The 24,898-nt window shown below is 41.9% G+C and overlaps 1 protein-coding gene across 2 annotated transcripts in view; it reads left to right on the forward strand.

Moving 5' to 3' along the window:
• The window catches only part of LOC701504 (immunoglobulin kappa light chain), a 676,887-nt gene that overhangs the window by 45,070 nt on the left and 606,919 nt on the right, over window positions 1-24,898 (forward strand). The window contains exon 1 of one of the 2 annotated variants that reach the window (XM_077959054.1): window positions 16,508-16,588. The exons of the other annotated variant lie outside the window; for it this stretch is intronic. Coding sequence (XP_077815180.1) covers window positions 16,540-16,588 — 49 coding nt within the window. The 5' untranslated portion in view covers window positions 16,508-16,539. Of the gene's footprint in view, window positions 1-16,507; window positions 16,589-24,898 lie in introns of those variants that run through there. 2 annotated transcript variants of the gene reach the window in all.

Below are 24,898 nucleotides of genomic sequence, written 5' to 3' on the forward strand. Positions count from 1 at the left end.
TGAATGATAAAAGACACATCAACAACCCACCTGACTCGGGATACCTGAAGATCCACCACATGTGGAAACATGGATTAATTCCTCTGGGCTGTTCCACCTGAGAGATGAGGAAGCTGGGGTACGTATATACCTCATCCTGTCCTCACTGATTGTGAACTGTCCCTCTTGTCCCATTTCAAGCTGCTATAACAGGTTCCTTGTCACTGTGTAATCCATAAAGAACAGAAATGAATTTTCTCACACTTCAGGGGAATGGGAAATTTAAGGTCAAGGCATGGGCAGGTTAAGGTCTGCTTTCTCTACTTTCAAGATGATGTCTGGAGCATTGACTCCTTCAAAGAAAGAAAGGCCTTGTCTTAACATGACAGATGACCAGAAGAGAGAAAAAAATTCAAGTCCCATAATCTCTGTTTGTTGTGTCATTAATGTATTCCCTAGAGGGCACCACCCTCATGACCTAAACACATCCCAATAGGCCCCACCTGGCAATACCATTACACTGAGATTTAACTTTACAACAGATGGATTCTGGAGGACATAGTCAAACCATAGCACTTTTCTAAGGGATACACATTCCAGGCCATCTGGCCAGCAAGGCAAGCAGGCAGATCTCTCTGCTTACAAAGCAGCAGGAAGGTTTGTGCACAGGCTACAGCATTGTGATTTGGCTCCACTAGTCAGGCATCAGTAAAATTTTGTAGAGCCCTAGGCTGCAGCCCACTGATGCTGAAATTGTTGGATCCACTTCCTCTGCTACTGAGCCTGGCTGGGACATTTTTAGGCACATTAGAGATATTAGATAAAATAAGTGCAAATCCCTGTCCAGTTTCATCTGGATCCAACTGATTTCTCCATGTACATGAGCAGTTGCATGATAAAAGATTGCCTTTTTCCTAAAGATGTTAACAGGGAGGCTGGTGTCTGGGTCAAGATGATGTCCCCAGTCACTGATAAAATGTAAAAGAGGAAGGTGTCATTGATGGTGCATGGCAGGGACATGCTCTGTACAGTGACCACCCGCATTAAGAGAGATGAACATTGGGAAATAATGCTCAATGGCAGAAAAGAACGTAGACTATGAAGATGCCCAAAACAAGAATAAGGTGAAGCCCATTTAGTCTCTGGGTATTAAAGAGACCTGTCACTCTTGATAATGGTGAATCTGTGAGTGCTGCATGCACTGAGAGAATTCAGTGTCATCTTTGTGTATTTGTAGTAAATTGCTTGAACTTATACTGGTAAGAACAATGGCATAACATCATCACCTAATACTTACAAATATATGTAGCATCATATCAATATATTTTATTTTTGATTTTTTTGAAAGGAACAATGATAAATTTACAGAAAAGTTGCAAGTATATGACTAATACCCACTTCCCTAACCAGAATCAAAGGAGAGTCTTTTAAATGCCTTAGAATTGTATCATCTAAAATTTTACTATGTGTTTCCTACAAAAAGTAATATCCTCCTAAGTACTCCCCATACACCAATGAAATACGTTACTCCATCAGCTCCTGAGGAATATTTCAAATTGTCAAAAAAAAAAAAATCTAAACAATGTCTCTCATAACAAAATAGTCCCCAGTAGAAACACATTCTCTGCAGACAAATTTCTGCTACCTTGATCTTACCTGGGACATCTGGGGACACTGAGTCGGTGCTGAGTTACTGACATGAGCCAGCCCTGCAGCTGTGCCCAGCCTGCTCTGTACCCTGCTCATTTGCATGTTCCCAGAGCACATCCTCCTGCCCAGAAGACTTATTAATAGGCTGGTCACACTTCATGTAGAAGTCAGAACCACTCAGGACACAGCATGGACATGAGGGTCCCCGCTCAGCTCCTGGGGCTCCTTCTGCTCTGGCTCCCAGGTAAGGAAGGAGAACACTAGCAGTTTACACAGCCCAGGTTTTCTGAGTACTGCTTCACTATTCAGGGAAATTGTCTAACAACATGATTAATTGTGTGGACATTTGTTTTTATGTTTCCAATCTCAGGTGCCAGATGTGACATCCAGATGACCCAGTCTCCATCTTCCCTGTCTGCATCTGCAGGAGACAGAGTCACCATCACTTGCAGGGCAAGTCAGGGCATTAGCACTTATTTAAATTGGTATCAGCAGAAACCAGGAAAAGCTCCTAAGCGCCTGATCTATGCTGCATCCAGTTTGGAAAGTGGGGTCCCATCAAGGTTCAGCGGCAGTGGATCTGGGACAGAATTCACTCTCACCATCAGCAGCCTGCAGCCTGAAGATTTTGCAACTTATTACTGTCTACAGTATAATAGTAACCCTCCCACAGTGTTACACACCCGAACATAAACCCCCAGGGAAGCAGATGTGTGAGGCTGGGCTGCCCCAGCTGCTCCTCCTGATGCCTCCATGGGCTGAGAGTGTTCCTCAGATGCAGCCACACTCTGATGGTGTCGGTAGAGGGGGACATGAAGTCACCTCTGCACCCTAATACTTTTCCCCTTCTCAGCCCCAACTACACAGACATAGCAATCCCTCTCTTGATTTACTAAAGACAGAGATCATGACACCTGAGGAGTCCAGTTTATGGCTTCAGTTGGACTTTATACAACACAGAAGAAGCCACTATAGCTATTCTCAGCCAGAATTGTCTTAATACGGAGAATTATGGTAAGCTACTGAAGTCTAAATAAAATGTAGAGATGAATCTCTAAATTTAATGTTTTATTTGCATAGAAATACTTCCCAAATGGGACATACAGGAAAACTCAGTGGTCTTCAATATGTTGGAAGAACAAAGAGAAAGTTAGCATTTATAGAAAAAGGGAATATGTTACCTATGGCTCTTTGAGAAAGTTCATTGGCACGAGGAATAGTTGCGAGCTGGCGAGCTCAGCTGGTAAGCAGTGGTGGACAAAGTGAATCCTAGAATTATATCAAGTTATCTCAGAAATTGTGGATCAATTTGATTTCAGGTTACAAGAAGCCAAAGCAGTGAAGCTTGCAGAGAATTTTGTTACTGAAATACCAGGGATTCGGTGTAGATCCTGCAGCTCTGCACACAGAAAGCCAATCACTAAGACAACAAGTATTGCCAAGGAACAGGCTCTAATCAGGTGCTGCAGCCGAGGAGATGGGACACCATTCACAAATGTGTCTCCCTGACCAACTAAAATTAGGGGTTTACATAGCAGGGGAGAAATGTGGGAAAACAGGAATTAGGGAGGGGTAAGAAAGACAATTTGGTCAACAAGAAGCTGGAGGTCAGTTAGGCAATCACAATGGGTGAAGGGTCTGAGGTCTCACTGTCCCGATTCAGTGATATGTAAATTTCAGCTCCTTGATAGTATCTGGGAGGCCTGATGGTTGGTTTACTGAAAAAAGAGCTCAGGTAAGACAGATGTAACTATCTTGAATTTTAAGACTGGAGAAGTCAATTTCTATGTTTATTCAAAAAACCATAAACATTATTTGTGTGGGATAATAGGGCCTATTTCAGTTGCATTCTAGAAACAATATTTTTCACCCTGAGCGTCTTTCTCCTCTGATTTCTTGTCTTTGTTGGGTATGACAGAATGACCCAATTCCTATGATTAATGTTCACACCACAGCCTTTCAAAGCCAGGGATATAGTATTCAGGAAAGTTGATATTAGAAACAGGATTCTCTGGTGCTCCCTCAGAAAACACAATGCATCCGCCCCTGAAGTATGGGCTATTTAATGGTGTGGTCCTCAGTTCTTTCTGGAAGCTTAAGTCTGGGCTTGCTGAAGTTCTCAGCTTCCTAGAGTATTTTTCCAGGTGTTTCTCCAGTCCTCACCTTTGTCTCTGTGCCCGTATTAGGTAACAATGGATAATATTGAGTCTTCCTTTTCTGACGTCCAAATCTCATGGGGGGACCTCTTATTGGGCAACTCTATAGGACATGAGAGGTAAGGAGGGATATTCACATAAGTTAAAATGATTTTCCCCAAAAAAGGCCATTTAAAAAAATTGTATTTGAAGCCACATGTTGACAACACATCCAGCTTTGTTTTCTTATCAGTGCAAACTTACGTTTGCAAATATTTTCAGGATTGTAAAGCTTGAAAACATAATTATTTGTCCATGGAATGATCAAACACTTCTATAATTAAGTGGAGTAACATTTTCTTGAAAATTTCTACTCACTGAAATAAAGGAATATATTTAAAATGAGTGAGGCTACGTTAGAAATTATTAGACTTAAATTCAACTGTGGGGTTTAGTTTGGGAGGTTGATCACTCCTGTGACCTGTCACAAGAATCTTGTGTCATGTTTAGTCAATGCTGTTCAGTGTTGTTCTTAAACAATTGATATCTACAGGCTGAATACGAGCTCAGTGCCCTGCAGAGGAACCACTCAGCAGAGCCCTTTCTTGATCAGCCAGATGATTGTGGACATGAGCATCCATGAACATGAAAACAAATGTTTCCTGTTATAAGCCACTGTGTTGTGTATTTAACCAGTTACCAATAATTAACGCATAAACGTTTCCAGAAACAGTATTTACACACCTACCTATATAAACATATGTATTTTTTCTTAAATTGGTGGTATAAATGTGAATATTTAATAATCAAATTATGAAGTTATCAAGAGAAAAAGAAAATTAAAACTAATTAGTATTTCAATAAAAATTTAAAATTAATCTTATTTATGGAAAAATGTGTGTATATATTTAAGATACATAGAAGTGAATATATATTAACTTGATAAAATGTTGGCTACAAATATATACAGTATTCACATTTAGGTACATACATTCTATTATATATGCAATATATACATATTGGTAAAATATCTGAATTATATACATTTAAATAATTGTTGTTACATTCCACAACAAAAGGGTAGTCTGGATGACATATAATTCATACTCTTGCTACAGAAAATTTCATTGTAACCTTTATTTTTGAAACTTTACGAAATGGTTGTCCTTACCTAAAATATTTTTCCAATCCAGTAGAGCTCCAAGGGTAGGACTAGAGAAAATGTTGACTAATGTTAAATATTAACCATTGCATCCTGTGAAAGTCTCCATTATGTTCATGCCCACAGTGATGATATGCAAAATAGAGTTCTCACAACAATGGATCTGGATGGAGTCACATCAGTGCCACTGTCAAGGAAGCCCTGGAAATGTAAAAACCATAACAGTGAGTAAACTGCAAGGGTTACATCTGATGATCATATTGCCAAGAGAACAGCTATTTAATAATATTGGCTGTTGGTTTTGACAGATCATCAGGCCTTAAAAGAAAGGCAACAGGATGATTTCAGACAAAGTCATTCTGCAAAGCTATGACTAGAAGTTTCAAAAATGAGCCATAATAGAGGGAAAAAAAAAGCTTTCCAAGTGAGTATTAATTGAAATGCCAGTAAAGAGCAGGGGCTTTTAACAATGAGGATGATTCAACACATGGACTTCAGTCAGTCACCTTTCTCAGCTTTCCCAGAGAGTCTCACGAACCAATGTTACGGAGGTCCCCGTGGGGACTCAACAATATGAGTTTCAACTAACTGAGATGTGCAGGGCTACTGGCTCTTCTGAACACCTAATTTGCCAAGAAAACTGACCCCTCCAGAACCCTTAACATTGTACCACACATCAGGGCTCAGACTAACAGCTGGTATCCGGTGATTCCAGTGGACCTTGTGTAACATGAGGAGGGCAGTGGTTATTTTACTATATATGAATTTGCCTTCTTTTTCGGTTATGTTTCTGCATAAAATATTATTTGAGGATTTTCAAAGTGTTTTCATCAGAGTCAAGAAGTTCTTCCAAAATATGGCTCTGGATCAAGCAACTTATTTAACTAAAAAATGGTAAAGCAAAGTATAGCTCATGCTCTTGTCATGTGCACAGGTGCAGCTTTCCCTATAGACAGGGAAAAAACCATTATCCATCAAGCAAAGCTGGCACACAAACCCTTGTGCTAGTGAATTGCTATGCTGTCAGATGTGGTGGAGGCTCTGAAACACTAACTGTGATTGGTGCTTTGTGCTTTTACTCCCATAAACAGAATATTTATATCTGGAACATGAGCTGTAGACTCATCATTGTTATGTCAACTGAACAGCTTGAAATAGTCCATTTGTATTTTCTCAGGGTTGTAGTTTTCTGGTTGATGGTTCTGAATCCAAAGAGTAGACATAACAATTGTTTCATTAAATTGGAAGAAACGATATGATAATCACGTGACCATTTCTACTTAATGCAATACTGGACAAGCTGTCAACACAGAGCATTAGGGTGTGTGCTGGGGCCGTAGATCTAGCCCATATAAAGCAAGAGAAAACAGAATTGATGTTACATATTTTATAGAGGAAGTACAGAAAATACGAAACCTAGGAGACCTTCTGGAATATTTCTATCTATTGCCACTTCCACTGGTAAAACTCAGAGAAGATTTCAACAGTCATCAGGATGAAGTTCTAGGGATCAGTCACGTGAAGCATTATCTGCACTTGGATGTCCAGTGAGACAAAGGGAAGATGAAACACGTAGTGGGATATGGAGGGGTAATCACCAGAGACAGCCTCCTAGTCAGCTTAAACGTTGAAAATTGTATTTTTTCTCTTTAGTTTTATCACTGAATCATTTGGATCTGAGAAAAGTGATAATGGCTGGTTAGGCAGAAAGGTGTTTATTATCACGAATTAAATGGATTGAAAACGTTTGTGGAAACCAGAGTGGACAGCTCAGGAATCTCCAGGTACTCCTTTTGCTATTCCTTGACCCTCCCCGCCCCCATGTTTTCCACAGTCAAGAAAGATACTCTCATTTTATAGGAACCTGGCAAGTGAAGGTATTGTGCCCACAGGACTGTGCTGGCTGGCTGTGACCCAGACCAGGAAAATGAGCACATTTGAATGAGATCAGGCATTTTCCCTCCCTCGTCTCAATGCAAAATGACTCTGTAGTAACACATCTGATGGGCAGTCAGAGAAAGGGGTCAGATTTCTAGCAGCTGACAGTTGAGAGCAGAGCTGCTGTCCTTCTGGGGGCAGTAGTGAGAAGAGCCGCTCTCTTTTCTGCTGCCGGAGACAGCTTGATTGTGGAGTCTCAAGCAGTAGGAGCTCCTCCCCAGCCTGTGCCAGCAGTAGGATTCTTGGAATTGTTCTAGAGGCTTTGACTGGAGCCTGTTCTTTAAGGTCTTTAAGGCTTTTCAACAATTTGTAATGAATTTAATATCCTCTAGTAAACCACTTTATGCTTCATGGATTTGACATTTGCAACAAGGAATATACACATTCTACAGTGACATCATTCACAGTCTCCTTTTTTCTTGATAAATATAATGCTTTCCAGGTGTACCTACCAGAGAAAGCCAATGTGAACAACAATCCATGTCACCAAAAATGCAACACAAGCAAGCTTGGGAAAGCCACTGAGTTCTCACCGGCCTGCTTTGTCCCCCTGAGTGGTTTTTTTTTTTTTTTTTTTTGGTCACCCTAGTCAAAATCATGAACAAAGTTGCCAACTTTGAATGGAGTCCTTTGCAACGGTAGCCTTGGAATCTGTTCAACAACGCATGTCCAAGGCATTTCTTTAAGACCTGTATAGCCTGCTTGCTCGATGGAAATCCAGGTGTCCACTATTTCTATGCATGCTGACTAGAGTCTGTGGCAATGTAAAATTGTTACTGGGTGTACCAGACTCAGATATTGGATGCAAAAGTTTTCTGAAGCAGCCACCAGTTGTGCCTCTTTTGAATGACAACTCCTTGCTTGCTGTAGGAAAATCATAGGGCCGGAGTATCTGAGAGCTAGGGCACCAGGCGTGATGCTGCTACCTTAACTAGTCATTCTCACTTTGGTGCCTACAAACACAACCAATAAAACTGGATAGGCCCAACAGATCCAAATTATTAAATAGAAATGATGCAATCAGAATCAGTGCTAACCAGGATTCTACAGGCCCCATGTGCCCCAGGAACAAATGGCGAGCATGTTAGAAGGGAACAAATGACCCATAGGGGACAATTTTGCTTCTCCTTTGGCCACGTAGAGTCCAACATTCAGAGACATGCCTGTGTCAGTATGGCATTGGGCCCTGATGATTATACAAAACACATGCCAGTGGGCCCTCTGGGTGTGGCCACCATCCAGCCAGGGGATGGCATCTTTTGACTGACACTGAACATGGACATTCTGCCCATGGGCCATACTACATGCAATGACAGTAGCCATGCAGGCTGCCCCTACACTATATTTTACTCCATTTCCAGTAAATCATGGGCCATTGTCAACAACCCAGCCACCTGGTCAGGAAAATAGCAACCGAGTGACTGAACTATTAAAGGATCCCCTGTGTAGGGAAAAAGACTATGGCAATAGCTTGCTTCCTGGACAGCTAAATGTATGTCACTTAATTAGATTCTGGGGCTACCATGGCCACCTTCGAGAAGAATTTATGTCGTGTTTTTCGATACCACATCAGACTTCACTCTGACCAAGAAACAGCCTGGCTGCCCAATCAACTTGACAATGGACACACTCTTGTGAAACCCAATAGAGACTTTCCATGCAAATACCAACAGCCAACACTGCCTGCTGTACCTGGATAAACACCTCAGGTATCCTAGAAATATAAGTGGAGGTGATCCTGATGCAGGCTCAATGGCTGCAGACAATGGGGTATCTGAAAGATCCCCCTTTCACCTCTTTAGCATCTTATTTTTTTGATCATGGGATCGTGGACTAGGTCACGGCTTTGGGGGTGTTATCCTCTTGCCAGTGGTAGTAGCTTTCCTTGGACCAGTGAAATGTACTCTCACTATGGCTTAATAATCTGCGTTGAGATTGTGTAAGGCAAGGTGCTTCATCAATCTGAAAAGATAAACTTCTGCACCAGTTTAGGGGAAGTGTGTGGGCATATGAAATATACTAGCTTTACTAAGGGGGATGTCTAGGTGGTGGAGCAACTGCAAGACAGTTCTCCAGTGACCCTGGACTGACTGAGTTCTCTCCACTTTCTTTCTTATTTTAAGAGTTCTCAAGAATAACTGTAGAATGTGCTGGAATTGTAACATCCTGAGATAGAGAAGAACTGGTCAGAACAGCCTACCTGTGCTGTATAGCAGTTTCCCGTAGAATGGAATGTCCTTTAGTACATAAGTCCTGTGTGTCTTGTTACCCCAGGATATGAAACCCAGAGTGGCTGCTTTCCAGGTTCCTGAGCTGTGGTGCAAAGTGGGGACAGTCGACTCCATCAGCTCCACATGGCTCTCCTGTGCCTTGCGGGACTGACCCATGAGTCCAAGACTTTTGTGTTCCCTTGCTGCTTCTCTGTAAATGATAAGCCCACTTCATGTAACTTGCTGTATGGGGTGTTCTATTTCCCAGACTCAAGTACGTTGGGAACCAGTGCACGGTGAACCTACTTCAAAGATGTCATTAACATAGAGACAGAAATGCAGTGGAGGTTGCTGGGGGTAGGGATAGATAAAACGGGGGGGGGGGAGAGTATTGTTTAAGGGGTATAGATATTAATTTTTATAAGATGAAAAGAATTCTGGAGACAGTATCAATAATAATAGTAGAACATGTGAGTATGCTTAATGCCATGCACTGCATTTTAAATATGGTTAAAATGGGCAATTTTATGTTCTCTGCATTTTCTATAGTTAAATAATTAACATCTTTGTTATAGTGTTGTTAGCTCAGAAGACATTGCTTTATTTTGTAATTTTCTTAGCAAATATTTATAAATAATCACTTTGTGATGCCATTGTTCACAAATTTTGTGTGTGTTTGTTTGTGTGTGTGTTTTGTAGACATGAGGTCTCCCTGTGTTGACCAGGCTGGCATCAAATTCTTGGCCTTACGTGATCCTTCCTCCTCGGTCTCTCAAAGTGCTGAGATTACAGGTATGAGCCCAAACACCTGACCATAAGAAACAATTTATAAGACATTTCATAGGGGACTTCTTCAAAGTGCATATTTCATTGCAGCCATCTCCAAAGTCAATCTCCTAAGCCATGTTTCTGTACACAAGTGTACTTCTCCCTCTGTGATGTCTCATGCCATCAGCATGAAGTCACATGACACATAGGAGAACAAGGCAAGGAGTCAACCCAACTTTATGAGTGGAAACACTGCAAAGATCTGGCATTAATAGGGTTTAGGTGTTGCAGCACTTCTCCACTAGCGAAACACCCTCTGATTCTCTTCCTGGATTGTTTTCTCCAATGTTTTCTAATATGTAATGCTAAAGGAGACATTAGATCTTTTTTATCCCGAGTCTAGTTGAATGCTATTTCACTCAAAACGTATTGCCTTAAGGAGTATGATAATAAATATTGAGTAACGCTTGTTACTACTACCAACAGTCCCTTTAGATCTCCTGTTATCATCCTAAATATCATGACTTAGGGAAAATATTTAAAAGGTGGTTAAGACAATATTGATCCTGTTTACAATATACTGACACAAGTCAAGCACTCACAGAAGTCAAGAAAATTGTAAGGAAAACATAACCTAATGATCATTAGCCATTCTGGTCACTGTTGAGTGATGATTAAGAAAAAGTGTTAAAAACAACTAGCTGAAACATTGAGAACTCTTACGAATTCTGGGAAGAGATGTTAAATTGGTACAACTACTTTGGAAAACAGTTTGGCAGAGTATTAAACACTCACTGTAAGACCCAGCAACTGCACTTCTAGGTATTTGCCCAAAAGAAATAAAGAAATATGCATGCAAAGCCTTGTATAATAACATTTGTGGTAGCTTTATCCATAATAGCCCAAAGTAGAAACAGCCCACATGACCAACAGCAGATGATGGGATATATTATGAAATTACTACACAGTTAAATAGTACTCAAAATAAAGAGTAACACATCATGAGGACACAGGGTGACATGAGTGAGACTAGGAAACCGTTATGCTGCACGAAAGTCACCAGCCACAGAAGAACACGTGCTGTATTCCATTTATGTGAAATTCTTAAAAAGAAAGTGGAATCTATACTAACAACAAGCCAACCAAGGATTTTCTGTTCTGTGAGGTGGAAAGCAAGTTGAATCCTGAAGAGCAGGACAAAACTTTCTGGAGTTATAGAAATGTTGTGTGTACTGATTTTGCTTACAATAGTGTATTTATTTATAAAACCTTGTTCAACAGTACACTTAAAATCAATGTATTTGATTGGAGTCATTTTTTTCAATAAAATTGGTTAACAGTGAAAAGTGAGTAATTGCAAATCCAATTAAGTAACGTTGTCTTCACATCTTCTATTCTTGCAGTGTACTGGAAGCCACATGACCCAAAAGTTATTTCTGGGAGATAATCGCAGCCTGACACTAAAGAACTGCGTATCTTCTGGCAATAACTCCCTTTTCTAGGTATTTTTGGATTTTTCCAAGAATTTAAGTATATTTCATAGGTTAAATCAAAATGGTATACTTTTAATACACATTTCTTATTTATATCAACTAAAGTTCTAAGCAATGAAAAGTCACTAAAATTGGTAAAGAATTTAAATACGAGGAAATATTTTTTAAGTTACGGTAAGAGATCCAACATATCTTATGGTTCATATAAATTTTTCAGAAATTAAAATTACCTATCCAGTGTTCTTATAAAAACTGTAATACTTTTTACAATGTGTGGTCATTAAATGTGTAGATATACAGATGGATTCCATTTTTCTTTTTTCTTGAGTTTTTTTATATTAAAAACAGATACCAGCCTTTAATTTCTTTGTTTTGTTATATCCATATTAATTTCTGGACTACAGGACATTATGAACTCCTATAATAATTCTGAGAGTATTTTTTTTATTCACTTGAATTTTTGTGTAATTTTGATAAGTAGCATGCCACTAACTACCAAATATAAAATTGGAGGTTTTCTTTGAGTAACTTTTTATTACAGATTTCTTGTTACTCTTCAGGCAAGAGGTAGGCAGGACTTCACTCTGGACCAGATGTGAGGCTGGCCTAAACAGGAACAGGGTTCTGAAAGGACCTCTCCATAAGACACGCTCACCAATGCTATGACAGTTTACCATTGCCATAGCAACTTCCAGAAGTCATACCCTTTGCCATGGCAACACCTGGAAATTCCTGCCCCTGCCATGACAACACCTAGAAGTTGGGGCACACCACCCACTTTCTAGCTATTTCTGAACAGCCCACCCCTTAATTATCACATGATTAAAGGTGGGTATAAATGTGACTGTAAAAGTGCCCCTGGCTGCTCCTCTCAGCCCTCTGCCTATGAAATACCTCTGCTCTGCAGGAGTAGTCACAGAGTGTAACACCACTGCTGCCTCAATAAAGCTGTTTTCTTCTATCACCGGCTTACTCTTACATTCCTTCCTGAACAAAGCCAAGAACTGGCCTTGCATCAATATTGAGTCAGCCACCCACCACTAGAGATGGTGAGAGGCAGCGTTTGATGTGGCAGTGAGACGGCAGAAACAGCGGAGAAGCAGGACAGCAAGACACAGCACGAGATGGCACTTTAAGAGAAGATGGACACAGCGGTCAGCAATGGGCAAGACAGCTCTTGGAGATGTGGCAAGACAGCGACCAGCGAGAGAGGGCGAGACGGTGATCAGAGCTACAGCCATCAAAGCTACAGAGTTGCTAACATTGCAGAGCTGTTAACACTGGCCAAAGGCTGTTTTAAGAGCCATCATCTTTCCTGACAGGCAGTGGAGCCCTGGGGATGGGCAAGTGGCCACAGAGTCACTGCTTCATGCAGGCCAGCCGCTGTGTGCTCCAGTTCCCCAACTGGACCCCAACCCACCCAAGCTGGAGAACCTGGAGAGATCTTCATGCAGGCCCCACGTTAGAGACTACTTGGCACCACTTTGGTTCCTGCACACCAGTAAGTGTCCCCTCTGCCCATCTGCCCTATATCAGATGATCCAGGGAATCAAGCCTTTGGATAGATAGTCCATTTGAAGTCCCCCATAGCACACCTGACTACATCCTGGTTGCTCCTTCTCGTAGCCATTTCTCCTCTGTCATTTTATTTATCCATCAGCCATTGTATCTTATTTTCTGCCCTGATATATACGTTTGGTTTTTACTTTTGTCTTTGGCTCACTGCTAATTAGGTTTGTGCAATTGTTTAAGGCAGGACACTTGGTTGTAAGAATTCTCCTGTTCTGTTGACTCTAAGAAGCCGGAGTCTCATTGTTGTATGGCCCCAACCAGGCCTTTGGGGCTCATTGTTGGCCACCCCACTGAGGCTCCAGGATTTCCTGCACTGGTCAGCCCCTGGATATTCCAGAATTTGCTGGCATTTGATGTGGGGACACTCACAGGCTGATACTTGGGTACTCTGTGTTTTCAGAATTTGGTACTTTTGGTCACTACTTGGAAGTTCCAGAGTTTTCAGCCTTGACATTCCTCCTTGGATTGTGCATTGGAGGCTCATCCTACAGGAATCTTGGTTTGCCTTCTCTTGTTTTCTGCCCTAAAGTTATCATTTTCCATATTGGCATTTTGTTTTCTTATTGTCACATTATTTCCACTTTTTCTTCTACACTTTACTTAATAAAAATATTGCTTAAAGCCCGGTGCAATGGCTCATACCTGTAATCCCAGCACTTTTGGCGGCCAAGGTAGATGGATCATTTGAGGTCAGAAAGACCAGCCTGGCCAACATGGTGAAACCCTGTCTCTATTAAAACTATCAAAAAACGAGTTGAACTTAGTGGAACACGCCTGTAATCCCAGCTATTTGGGTGTCTGAGGCATGAGAATTACTTGAACCCAGGAGGCGAAGGTCGCACTAAGCCGAGATTGCACCATGGCACTCCAGCCTGAGTGACAGAGTGAGAGTCTGTCTCAAATAATAATAATAATAAATAAAAATTTAAAAATAAAAAATAAAAATACTGCTTTAGTCATATTTTGTTCACTAACAAATGCTTGTAATCCCCTTTCATAATGTCTTGCTACCTCTACCTCCTATGCAGGAAGTGGAAATCTGAGAAGAGGACAATGATGGCCCAGTCACCTTCCCTCTTGTTAGACTTAGAAAAACTTCTGCATCCAGTAGAAATCCTTGTTAGAAATGGGGACAATGGCAATCATCACAGAGGACGTGTCACTAGGGTGCCTATTAGGTTATTGGAGCAAATTCAAATTCAGCTTAAAGAAAAAGAAACTCATTTTCTATCACAACATTGCTTGGGTTCAACATAAATTAGAACACCAGGAGACTTGTCTTAAACATGGTTCCATACATTATGATACTATTTTACAATTAGACTTATTCTGTAAAAAAGAAGAAAAGTTGTCTCTTGTGTACATGCTTTTGTGGCCCTCTACTCCCCCCTTATTGTTAGCCGCGTGTGGTGGCACATGCCTGTAATCCCAACACACTGGGAGGCTGAGGCAGGAGAATCGCTTGAACCAGGGAGATGGAGGTTACAGTGACCCAAGTTCGCACCACTGCACTACAGCCTGGGTGACAGAGTGAGATTCTGTCTCAAAAAAAAAAAAAAAAGTATCTTTGAATTTTAAACATCAATTTGACAAGAAATTCACAGTTCCTTCTCTTTAAAATAATGTAATGTTTCTTTTAAGAATGAGCCTGGTGTGATGCCTTTCTACCCAACATGATAGAAGTGTGGCAAAAATCTATGAAAAATTCCAATTCCCTGTGCCTACAACAACTACCTGGGTTTGAAAATTTCTTCCCTTTCTCTCGTCATTTCTTCAACATCCACTTCCACCTAGTCCGTGACTCAAAACAATACTTGTCAGGAAATATTCTGGAAAGAGCAAGAAAGACTTCCTTAGAGGTGTCAGAGATTCCTGTACCACCATCTGATGATCTCTAGAGGGAGTTGTGAGTGTGAGGAAGAGCAGAGCTTGTAAATCTACCTGCATTCACTCCCACTGTATTTCCTAACAACAACCACAGCAACACCTGTAACGTCATAGGACAAGCCTCTACTACTTCCAAGGCTTTTATCTCAGTAAATCTTCTCTACCTCTATCTCAGGCAGCTAGAAAGTTTGATACTCATACAAATAGTATTGTAGCTTTTTGCTCATAATTGGAAAAGCAGGCAAGACCCAAGATAATACAGGCATTCCTTAAGCCAGTTAGCATTCTGTTTTTGGATCACCATTGTACACATGTACCAAGCATATGTCCAAGATAGATGTAAAAATCCATGAAGCAAGAGTTACAATAGCTTGTGTTTTCTATTGTATTGTATTTTCCTCTTATATCATCTTCTCTTCTTTGTCATTAAAAAATATGTCAAAGTCGGTCTAAATTAATTATTGGATCATAAGTAGATAAAATCTTTTATTTGATAACACATTGACCCATTTGATATTTGATAACACATTGTTTCTTTGCAAGACATAGTCTTCATTTCCAAGATAACAAGACAGACAAAATTATACTGGAGCAAGTCCACAAGCAATGATGGCAGCTTATCCTCATTGTCCTGCAGAAAGTATTAGACAAAAGATAACAAGGTAGAATGAAGATTATATAAGAAAGAAGGACAGCAACAGGACATGGTAACCTTTTACAGTATAGCATTTTGATAATGGATGATGAGAAGTAATACATTAGACAGGGATGGGTGGGAATGATTGAAGGTCTGAGTACTTTAGCACAGATTAAGACCAAATCATTAGGATTTTTAGAGTTGTGTACAGGTACTGAAGAAAAAGCCTTAAAGTTTAGTTTGACTGTGGATAAAACATTCTTGGATTAGATTTAAGACTATTTTCCATGCTAAGTTTATTTATGATAATGATGATGACTGTAGTGCTTAATATTCAAACAATAAAAGCAAAATTAATTCCCACATACATAATGTAATAAATACTATTGTAAATGTTTTATCTTATTTAAACTGTCTACAGCACTGTAAGGTAGGTACCACTATTGTCACAATTACACAGAGATGGATACCGAGACACAGGGAAGTGAAGTTACTTGATCAATTTCAAGCAAGCGGCAAGCCATGGAGCATCTATGTCAGGGCCTGCCAGGACGTGGGACTGTGAACAGAAGTTTTTCACTTTTAACTCAAAGAGGGTATGTGTCTGGGTTAATGAAAAGCTTCACGACCCTCAGAAAACATTATTAACAAGCAAATGTAGGTGTGCCTGGAAGATTACGTTGTAACAGACTCTTCATTTCAATACATTCAGTAATGCATTTAGGGGGACGACCGGGCATATTGAGGATAGGAAGAGAGAAATGAAAACACAGCCTTTTATATTGCTCTTAACAGGCTTGTACCAAACATCATCTGGGTGAATTTAGGTGATTGAGGAGAAGAAAGACACAGGAGTGAAATTCTGTGATCACCAGGGGGAAGTTCTACACTCAGACTGAGCCAACCGACTTTTCTGACCTGACAACCAGGGAGGCACAGGATGCTCAGTGCAGAGAGGAAGAAGCAGGTGGTCCCTGCAGCTGGAAGCCCAGCTCCCACCCCAGCTGCTTTGCATGTCCCTCCCAGCTGCCCTACCTTCCAGAGCCCATATCAATGCCTGGGTCAGAGCTCTGGGGAGGAACTGCTCAGTTAGGACCCAGAGGGAACCATGGAAGCCCCAGCACAGCTTCTCTTCCTCCTGCTGCTCTGGCTCCCAGGTGAGGGGAACATGAGGTGGTTTTGCACATCACTGAAAACTCCTGACACCTCTGCTCTGCAAGAAATATAGTTAAAATTCAATGTAGATCAACAATTTTGCCTCTACGCAAAGACAGTGGGTTTGATCTTGATTACATGAGTGTGTTTCTGTTTTCTTTCCAATTTCAGATACCACCGGAGAAATTGTGTTGACGCAGTCTCCAGCCACCCTGTCTTTGTCTCCAGGAGAAAGAGCCACCCTCTCCTGCAGGGCCAGTCAGAGTGTCAGCAGCAGCTTAGCCTGGTACCAGCAGAAACCTGGGCAGGCTCCCAGGCTCCTCATCTATGGTGCATCCAGCAGGGCCACTGGCATCCCAGACAGGTTCAGTGGCAGTGGGTCTGGGACAGACTTCACTCTCACCATCAGCAGCCTGGAGCCTGAAGATTTTGCAGTTTATTATTGTCAGCAGTATAGTAACTGGCCTCACACAGTGATTCAACCTGAAACAAAAACCTCAACAAGACCCTCAGTGTTTCCTCATTATACCAGCTGCTTCCTTGACAGACAGCTAGTGGGGTGGCCACACAGTTTTAGCATCTCTGCTCTATTTGGCTATTTTGGAGTTCACGTTCTAAAGTCCAAAATGACTTATATTAATCCATTACCTCATTCCATTTCAGCATGGCTATTAATCGCATTTTAGAACACATCTCTGTTTATGGCATCACAGAGTTTAATAAATCTTCTGTGCAAAAATAAACAACAAACACACTTATGAAGCTGAAATATCAAAACTATTTCAGCACTCTGAAAACTGGCGAACCATGAAGTAATTAAGCATACATATTCTTTATAGAAAAAAAAAAGTACTAGTGCTTTGAGTAAGGACAGATAAAGTCTGTATGTAGCTTTTTACCTGTGACAGCACCCTTTTATTCCCAGGTCATTCAGCGTGATTTACAGAACTGGAGTTTTACCAATGTGAGGATAGCAAATGAAACTGGCAGCTTGCTGCCAAAGGGGGTGAACTTGAGTAAAGCCAAGGAGTGGAAAAAAATTCTTCAGTGTTTCCAGCTAAACGTGGAGAACTCCACAGGATATGAACAGAAAAAACCCACAGCTTTACTAGTCCAAGATGATGCCCTGTTTGGGGCAAGTAGTGCATCTGCTGATAGTAAATAGCAGATTCCTGGATAAGATAGACACATATTGCTGAAACAATCTCTGCACACATTCCTAGTGATCTAGAAGCTATAGATATGAGTGATGAGAACCAGGAGTTTTTGTGCAAAGTAAAACCAGAGGGAGGTAAGAACTAGCTGCAATTTGCATGGAGTTTGCTTTTTAAACCACACACAGATGGGTTGACAGAAGATAGATGTATACACTCCAGATATTTGAGCGAAACGTCTCAAATCATTGGTGACCACTTCGCTGTGCAGACACATGTGCAGTTCCTATAAATTCAAACTAAAGATTGATATTAAAAATAAAAGGAAGCAGAGATATCTGTGGTCAAACACCATGTGAGATACAGATTTTTCAATATCATGCATGAAAATACATTTAATACATCTAATCCACTGAATATTACAGCTCAGCCTATCCCATCCTAAATGTGCACAGAACACTTACATTAGCTTTTTGTTGGTCAACATTATCTTACACAAAGCTTATCTTACAATAAACTGTTGAATACCTCATGTAATGTACTGAATCTTGTACTGAAAGAGAAAATACAATAGTTGTATGAATACTAGAAGTTCTATTTCTACTTGAATGCATATCACATTCACACCATCTGAAAGTCAAAAAACCATAACTCAAACTATCTTAAGTCAGGTACTATCAGTAAGTTCAGACAAGTAACTAAGAAGAAAATTTAAAAATGATCAGAAAAAAAAAAAAAAAAAAGAAATTCCAGGCCTGGCATGGTGGCTCAAGCCTGTAATCCCAGTAATTTTGCGTAATCAGATGGACCCTGAGTCACCCAAAATAAAACAAGAAAGATACTCTCAACGGTCCCTGAAGCATCTGAGAGGAACCAAAATGAGTAAAAAGGGCCTTCACAGAAAAGGAGGCTCACTCTCTACAAAAGAGACATGAAAAAGGCCAGGGAAGTCTTATGCACCCTGATTGGTGTATTTGTTAGGTTAAGCCACATTGCAGACCCAAATGTCTTTGTCTGAAAGGCACAGACAAAGGAATAGGGCCAACGTCTCCACCAGAGACTACTGGCACTATATTCCTCTCAAGATAAAAGGTGAAATAAAGGAATTCAGACTTCTCTGGGATTTTTATATGCTGTAATCCACCTGTCAATATTCCCAGGTCCCCTCAGAAAAAATTAAACTGATGACATCAGAAAGTGTCAGGACAAATGAGGATCCTGTGGTGAGTATGTGCTCATGTCCTGATCTGCATGTGGACCATTCCCTTTGGGCCATGTTGGGAACTGGTGACCATGACTCTCACTGCAGAGTGCAACAGAGGTACTGACATTTTGCTGCTGTGCCACAGAACATCACTGCTGCCTGAGGGGCTATCCCCACTCATAGCTAAGAATTCAAGGCATGACAGTGGGGCAAATCCACTCCTGCCTGCCTGCTAAGCTTCCTAAGCCCCAGAACCTTATTCAGCAAATGCAGGACTGCATATTCAATGAAGATTGGAACACTACCTAGTTAATTTAATAGTTGCTACAAAAAGATGAAAATGTCACAAAGCCTGGTGTCACAGTGGAACAATCCACTTTGGCAGACCAATGATGGACTGTTGAAGGATGAATGTCAAAACCACATGAAAATGAAACCGAGGAGTTATCCCAGATATAGTTAGGAGGAGGTATCCCAGGTGTAGTTAATCGTTGTTGGTCCTGGTGGCATCCACTAATAAAAAGGAGACCCACAAGCTAGTAGGTATTTTTAGGTACTGGGGACAAATCTTACCTGGGTGTACTTTTTGTAACGTTAGTCAAAATCACGAACAAAGTTGCCATCCATGAACAAGGCCCTTTGCAACGGTACCCTTGAAATCTGTTCAACAAGGCATGACTGAGGCACATCTTTTAAACCTTTAGAGCCTATTTCCTTGATGGAAATCCAGGTGTCCACCATTTCTATGCATGCAGACTGAAGCCTGTGGCAACAGCAGACACCAGTTGTGCCTCTTTTGAAAGGCCACTCCTTGCTTGCTGTAGGAAACTGATAGGGGCTGAGTGTCTCAGAGCTAGAGTATGAGGCATGACGCCACTACCTTAACTACCCATTCTCACCTTGGTGCCTACAAACACAATCAATAAAGCTGGAAAGGCCCAACAGATCCAAATTATTAAATGGAAACGATGCAGTCAGAATTCGCCCTAACCCAGTTCCCATAGGATCCATGTGCAAATGAATGAATTCCTATAAATAAATGACAAGTCTCCTAGAAGGGAATGAATGACCCATAGGGAACAATGTAGCTTCTCCTTTGGCCACAATGAGCCAAAGATTCAGAGACATGCCTGTGTCGGTATGGCATGGGGACCTGATGATTGTACAAAACAGATGCCAGTGGGTCCATTGGGTGTGACCACCATTACGCCAGGGAATGGCATCTTTTGACTGACACTGAACATGGACATTCTGCCCAATGGGCCAAACTACATGCAATTACAGTAGCCATGCTGACTGCCCCTACACTATATTTTACTCCATTTCCACTAAATCATAGGCCATTGTCAACAACCCAGCTACCTGGTCAGGAAAATAGCAACTGAGTGACTGAACTATTAAAGGATACCCTGTGCAGGGAAAAGGACTATGACAATAGTTTGCTTCTTGGACACCTAAATATGTGTCACACAATTAGATGCTGGGACTACCATGGCCACCTTCGAGAGGAATTTATGTCATGTTTTTGAATATTCCATGAGACTTCACTTTGACCAAGAAACAACCTCACTACATAATCAACATGACAATGGGCACGTTCTCCTGGAACATAATGGATGTTCCATGTGATTACCAACACCTAACACTGCCTGCTGTACCTGGATAAAAACCTCAGGTATCCTAGAAATACAAGTAGAGGTGATCCTGACACAGGCTCAATGACTACAGACAATGGGGCATCTGAAAGATCCCCCTTTCACCTCTTTAGCTGCAGTGGTCCTCAGAGCTGCTCTGAAAGGGTTTCTTGGATGGGAGGAAGGAGACTGGGATGACAGTTCCAGAACAGCACCCTGTGCTTCCCATTCCCACCCCTGCCATTAGGTCCTACGGGATTCCTCGTGGCCCATCATTTCTTCCAAAACCTTTGACATCTCACATGGGTCACAGAACCTAGTTCATAATATTTTTGTCACAAATAACTTTTCTGAATATCATTTGTCCTCAACTATGTAACTAGTTTACTGACAAGAGAAATTATTTTGTGAATCTGGCCTAGTGATGGATGAATCTGGCCTGAGATCCCCTTCATTAATATCCATGAAAAGACTCACAGTCAAGACTCACTGGGACTCAGCATCTGTAATCCTATATAAGATGCTAAGCCACAATCCTGACACTAGATGGTAGACAAACCCCATAATAACCCTAACATCTAAGCCTGATCATAGAAATACTGGGAGAGCTTAGGAGTGATAATGTTTCATTGTCAATAGCCCCTAAAGCTGGAATGTGGTCTCTGTGTTACTTAGTACCTGGGAGGAGTTGCCAGTGTCCTGAGTTATGGGAACCACCTCTGTGCTCTGTGCTCTGAGCTCTGAGACTAGAAGCCCAGCCTTGCCTTCATGCCCGCCTTGGCTGTGTCCCCAAAGTCCACCTACTATGGAGCAAATTGTGCTTCAGAAATTCTGATCTTGAATCTCTAACCTCCAGTATAGCTGCATTTGAAGATAAAGCATATAAGGTGGTAATTTGGGTTAAAGGAGATGATAAGGATGGGGCCCTGATTCAACAAGATTAGTGTCTTTATAAAAAGAGACCCCATTGAACTCTCCTCCACCCCCAACATCCATGCATGCAGTGAGGAAAGGCCATGTGAGGACATGGACAGAAGGTGGCATCTGAAAATCAGAGGGAGTGTCCTCAGCAGAAAGCAGATCTTTCTGGATCTTTATCTTGGACTTCCCAGCTTTCCAAACTGTTAGAAGTAAATGTCCTTCCTTTAAGCCATCCAGCCCAGGGAATTTTGGTGTGGCAGTCCCAGCAGACAATCTGCTGCCCCCACCTTCTCTAAGCAGGATCAGCCTCAGGAGGCACCTTGTGGACTTTGGACCCATCTTTTCTTCTCTTCTGCCTTCTGTTTTGACTGCCTGGTGAGGAAGGTGGGCTGAGGCTTCATCCTCAGATAGTTTGTATTAAACATGAATATTTCTTTGATGATGAAGTGGTTAGCCTGCTTTTTCTCTTTCTGATCAGAATTTCATCAAATTGAATGAACTGCTTGCTTCGTATTAATATCTGGGCATCTGCATGTTTGCTTCCCACTTGGATAATAGTCAGCATGTTGTGTGGATGCCATCTCCAGCCCCCCACCTGTGTCCCAAATGAGAGGGTCACTGTCTCCTGCAGGGCTGGCTGGACTATGAACAGCATCCTAGTCTGGCACCAGTGTAAATCAGGCCTTACTCTGAGCTCCCGCTGGCTCCTGCTGCCCCGCAGGACGTGATCCCTTCCTGGGTCAGGGGCAGCAGGCCTGAACAGATGTCACTCTGGCCATCAGCAACCAAGATGCCATCAGAGGGAGGTGTTCCCTCCTCCTGTCCCCTGTCATGCACAAATCTCCCCTAGCAACGGCTCTGCACAGGAGCTGCTTAGGGTCTGAAATCTTCTGAGGGAAACAGGCTGGGGGACACCTCTGAATTCACATCTCCTCTTTGCTTCACATCCTCTTCCCACCTCCTTTATGGACACCTCTACTGTATCTTGTGGGCATCACTGCCTGGAGGATGTCACGAAGTTTTCTCCCACCTCCTACTCTGAATTCATGATGTAAATTCATCCTCACTTCATACCTCGGCGGGCCACACCTTGTTTCTCTTATGTACATGGCCCGGCACGTTGCTGAACCCATGGTTCTGGCCCTACTCCTTGAATCTCTGTGGAAGGTTCATAGTTGGCAAGTCGTGGTTACTGGAGACCAGAAAGTAAAATGTCAAATATTGAGAAGCTTGTGCATGGAATAGACATAGACCATTGTCAACAGAGTCCCAGCAGCTGGCAGCTGGTGAGGTATGAAAGCTGGGCAGAGAGATCCCACATCACCCCAGCCAGAGGGGAAGTTGGAAATGAGCCTTGGAGGGTCTTCATCCGTGACCATGCAGCCTCTGAGCCACATGTGCTGTTTTCTTTGATGGAAATGACCAGAAGAGGACTTGTCTATGCTGAGCTCTGGAGAAAAAACTTCCCTCCATTCAGAGCCCAGACTCACTATCCATCTCCTGGGCATCTGCTGTTTTGTGATTCCCCACACCCCACATCAGGTCACTCATCATCCTCAGCAATGGGCAGCTCTCTGCTCTCAGCCCAGGGGAACATGGAAGAGGGTCCTGAGCTTTATCACTCTCAGGGACTGTGGTAAGAAACGGGCCATCAGGTGTTGCACCTGGTGTTCATTTTCAATGTTCACGTTCGATTTATTAAAGTTTAAAACTATACCTTATACTAGCCATCAAAGTTCTCTTTATATATAAACACATATCACATATTTTTTCATAAACAGATACATAGTATATACAAATATAGAAATATAACATTTCTAAAGGATTATTTGTATTCAATATGTTAAGTTTATATTAGATATTTATATTACATACACACATAATTTTACATTTATTTGTGTGATATGTGGTCCTTTTCTTTCCAAGCAGAACACAGTCAGGCTGAGTAAAGACTCTGAGGACATTTGCTGACCCTCCCTCTTTGGCTCCAACAAGGTCCCAGTCATTCAGGACCAGGGAGGGCACAGCTGACAGCACCCATCCCAGGAATCCAGAGCCAGTCCTGAGGTCTGGGTCCTGAGACTTTCACTCTTGCCAGGCTGCGGGATATATGCTTAAAGAAGCCTGTGAATTTGTGAGCACTTTCCTTCCCTCAAGCCCCTGCCAGGCAGCCCTGTTGGCAGGGCCCGTGGTTCCTCCCAGGTCCTCAGCCCTGTGGCTCAGGAGAGCAGATGCTTCCTCCACAGCTCAGGGCCAGCACCTGGCAGCTCTCAGGGACTTCCAGCCTGACTTTAGCCTTGGGCTAAGGACCCTATTCCAAATATCTTCTCATTTATTGCAGTACCTGAAAGTCTGTCTTGTTCTTAAACTCAAAGCCCACTATTCCATAATTGTGAAAGCTAGCATTTGCCACCTGGAAAATTAGAAATGTGAATTCATTGTCATTCTCAGAGCCTGGCCTCTTCCAAGCCCACCAGGTAAAGTTGCCCGTATGTTCACTCCTCTCCACACAACTTTACTTAGAATAATACTGAAATGTAACGGGTGGTAAAGCCTTTATCACCTGCGCAGAAGCCATCCTCTTCTCCTTTGGTGCGTAGGGCACCAGCTCTATCCTGCTGGGCATGGTGAGGTCAGTGAGCCTCTTCCAGCCTGGGACAGGAGCAGGGATTAAGAGCACATGTGATTAGCTCCACAATGCAATGTCAGGGGAGTAAAGGAGGGGCAGGGACTCTGGGAAAAATTCGATCCTTCCTAAGAAGATGGAAGGTGAAGAGGTTTGCTTCACCTTCTAAAATCAATGACTTTATTTTTGATTTGGGAGCAGGGACACGTTTCATTGCCCTGACTTCTTCCACATCTCCTCTTTCTCTTACAATAGGTCTGACTCAGTCTGTCCCTCACAGATTGTGTCCTGAAAATCTAATTTTCCCTCCTAATATGAAAACAAACCAACAAACAAAACCCTCTTATTCCTATCATGTGCTGTAAGATCTGACCCCTAAACTCTGTGATACCTAGATTGTATAAGAAGTAATCATTCATTTTACCCAAGAGATTTTCTAGCTAAAAAGAATTTTTGTGCTAGCTCTTCTCTCAGAAAAATTTTCTCTGTCTCTTGCCAAAACTGACACCAGAAAACATATGTGGGGGATATGTGGGGGCAGCCATGTTGCCAGGCATATGTGGGAGAAAGGAAGAAGATGGTGGGAATCGCCATGTTTGGCTGGACTCAGTTCCTAATGGGCAGAATTTGCATATCAAAGCTTGCCAACCTGGCCCTATGAGCCAGGGCTTTCCTGGTGGACAATAAACTTTTCTGGAGAGGCTTTAATAGAAAGAAAACTTTCCCAAGGACCCCTTTTCCTCTCTATCTGCCTAAAATAATTTCTTAATAAC

Source organism: Macaca mulatta, chromosome 13 (assembly GCF_049350105.2).
Source record: "Macaca mulatta isolate MMU2019108-1 chromosome 13, T2T-MMU8v2.0, whole genome shotgun sequence".
Taxonomy (NCBI): domain Eukaryota; kingdom Metazoa; phylum Chordata; class Mammalia; order Primates; family Cercopithecidae; genus Macaca; species Macaca mulatta.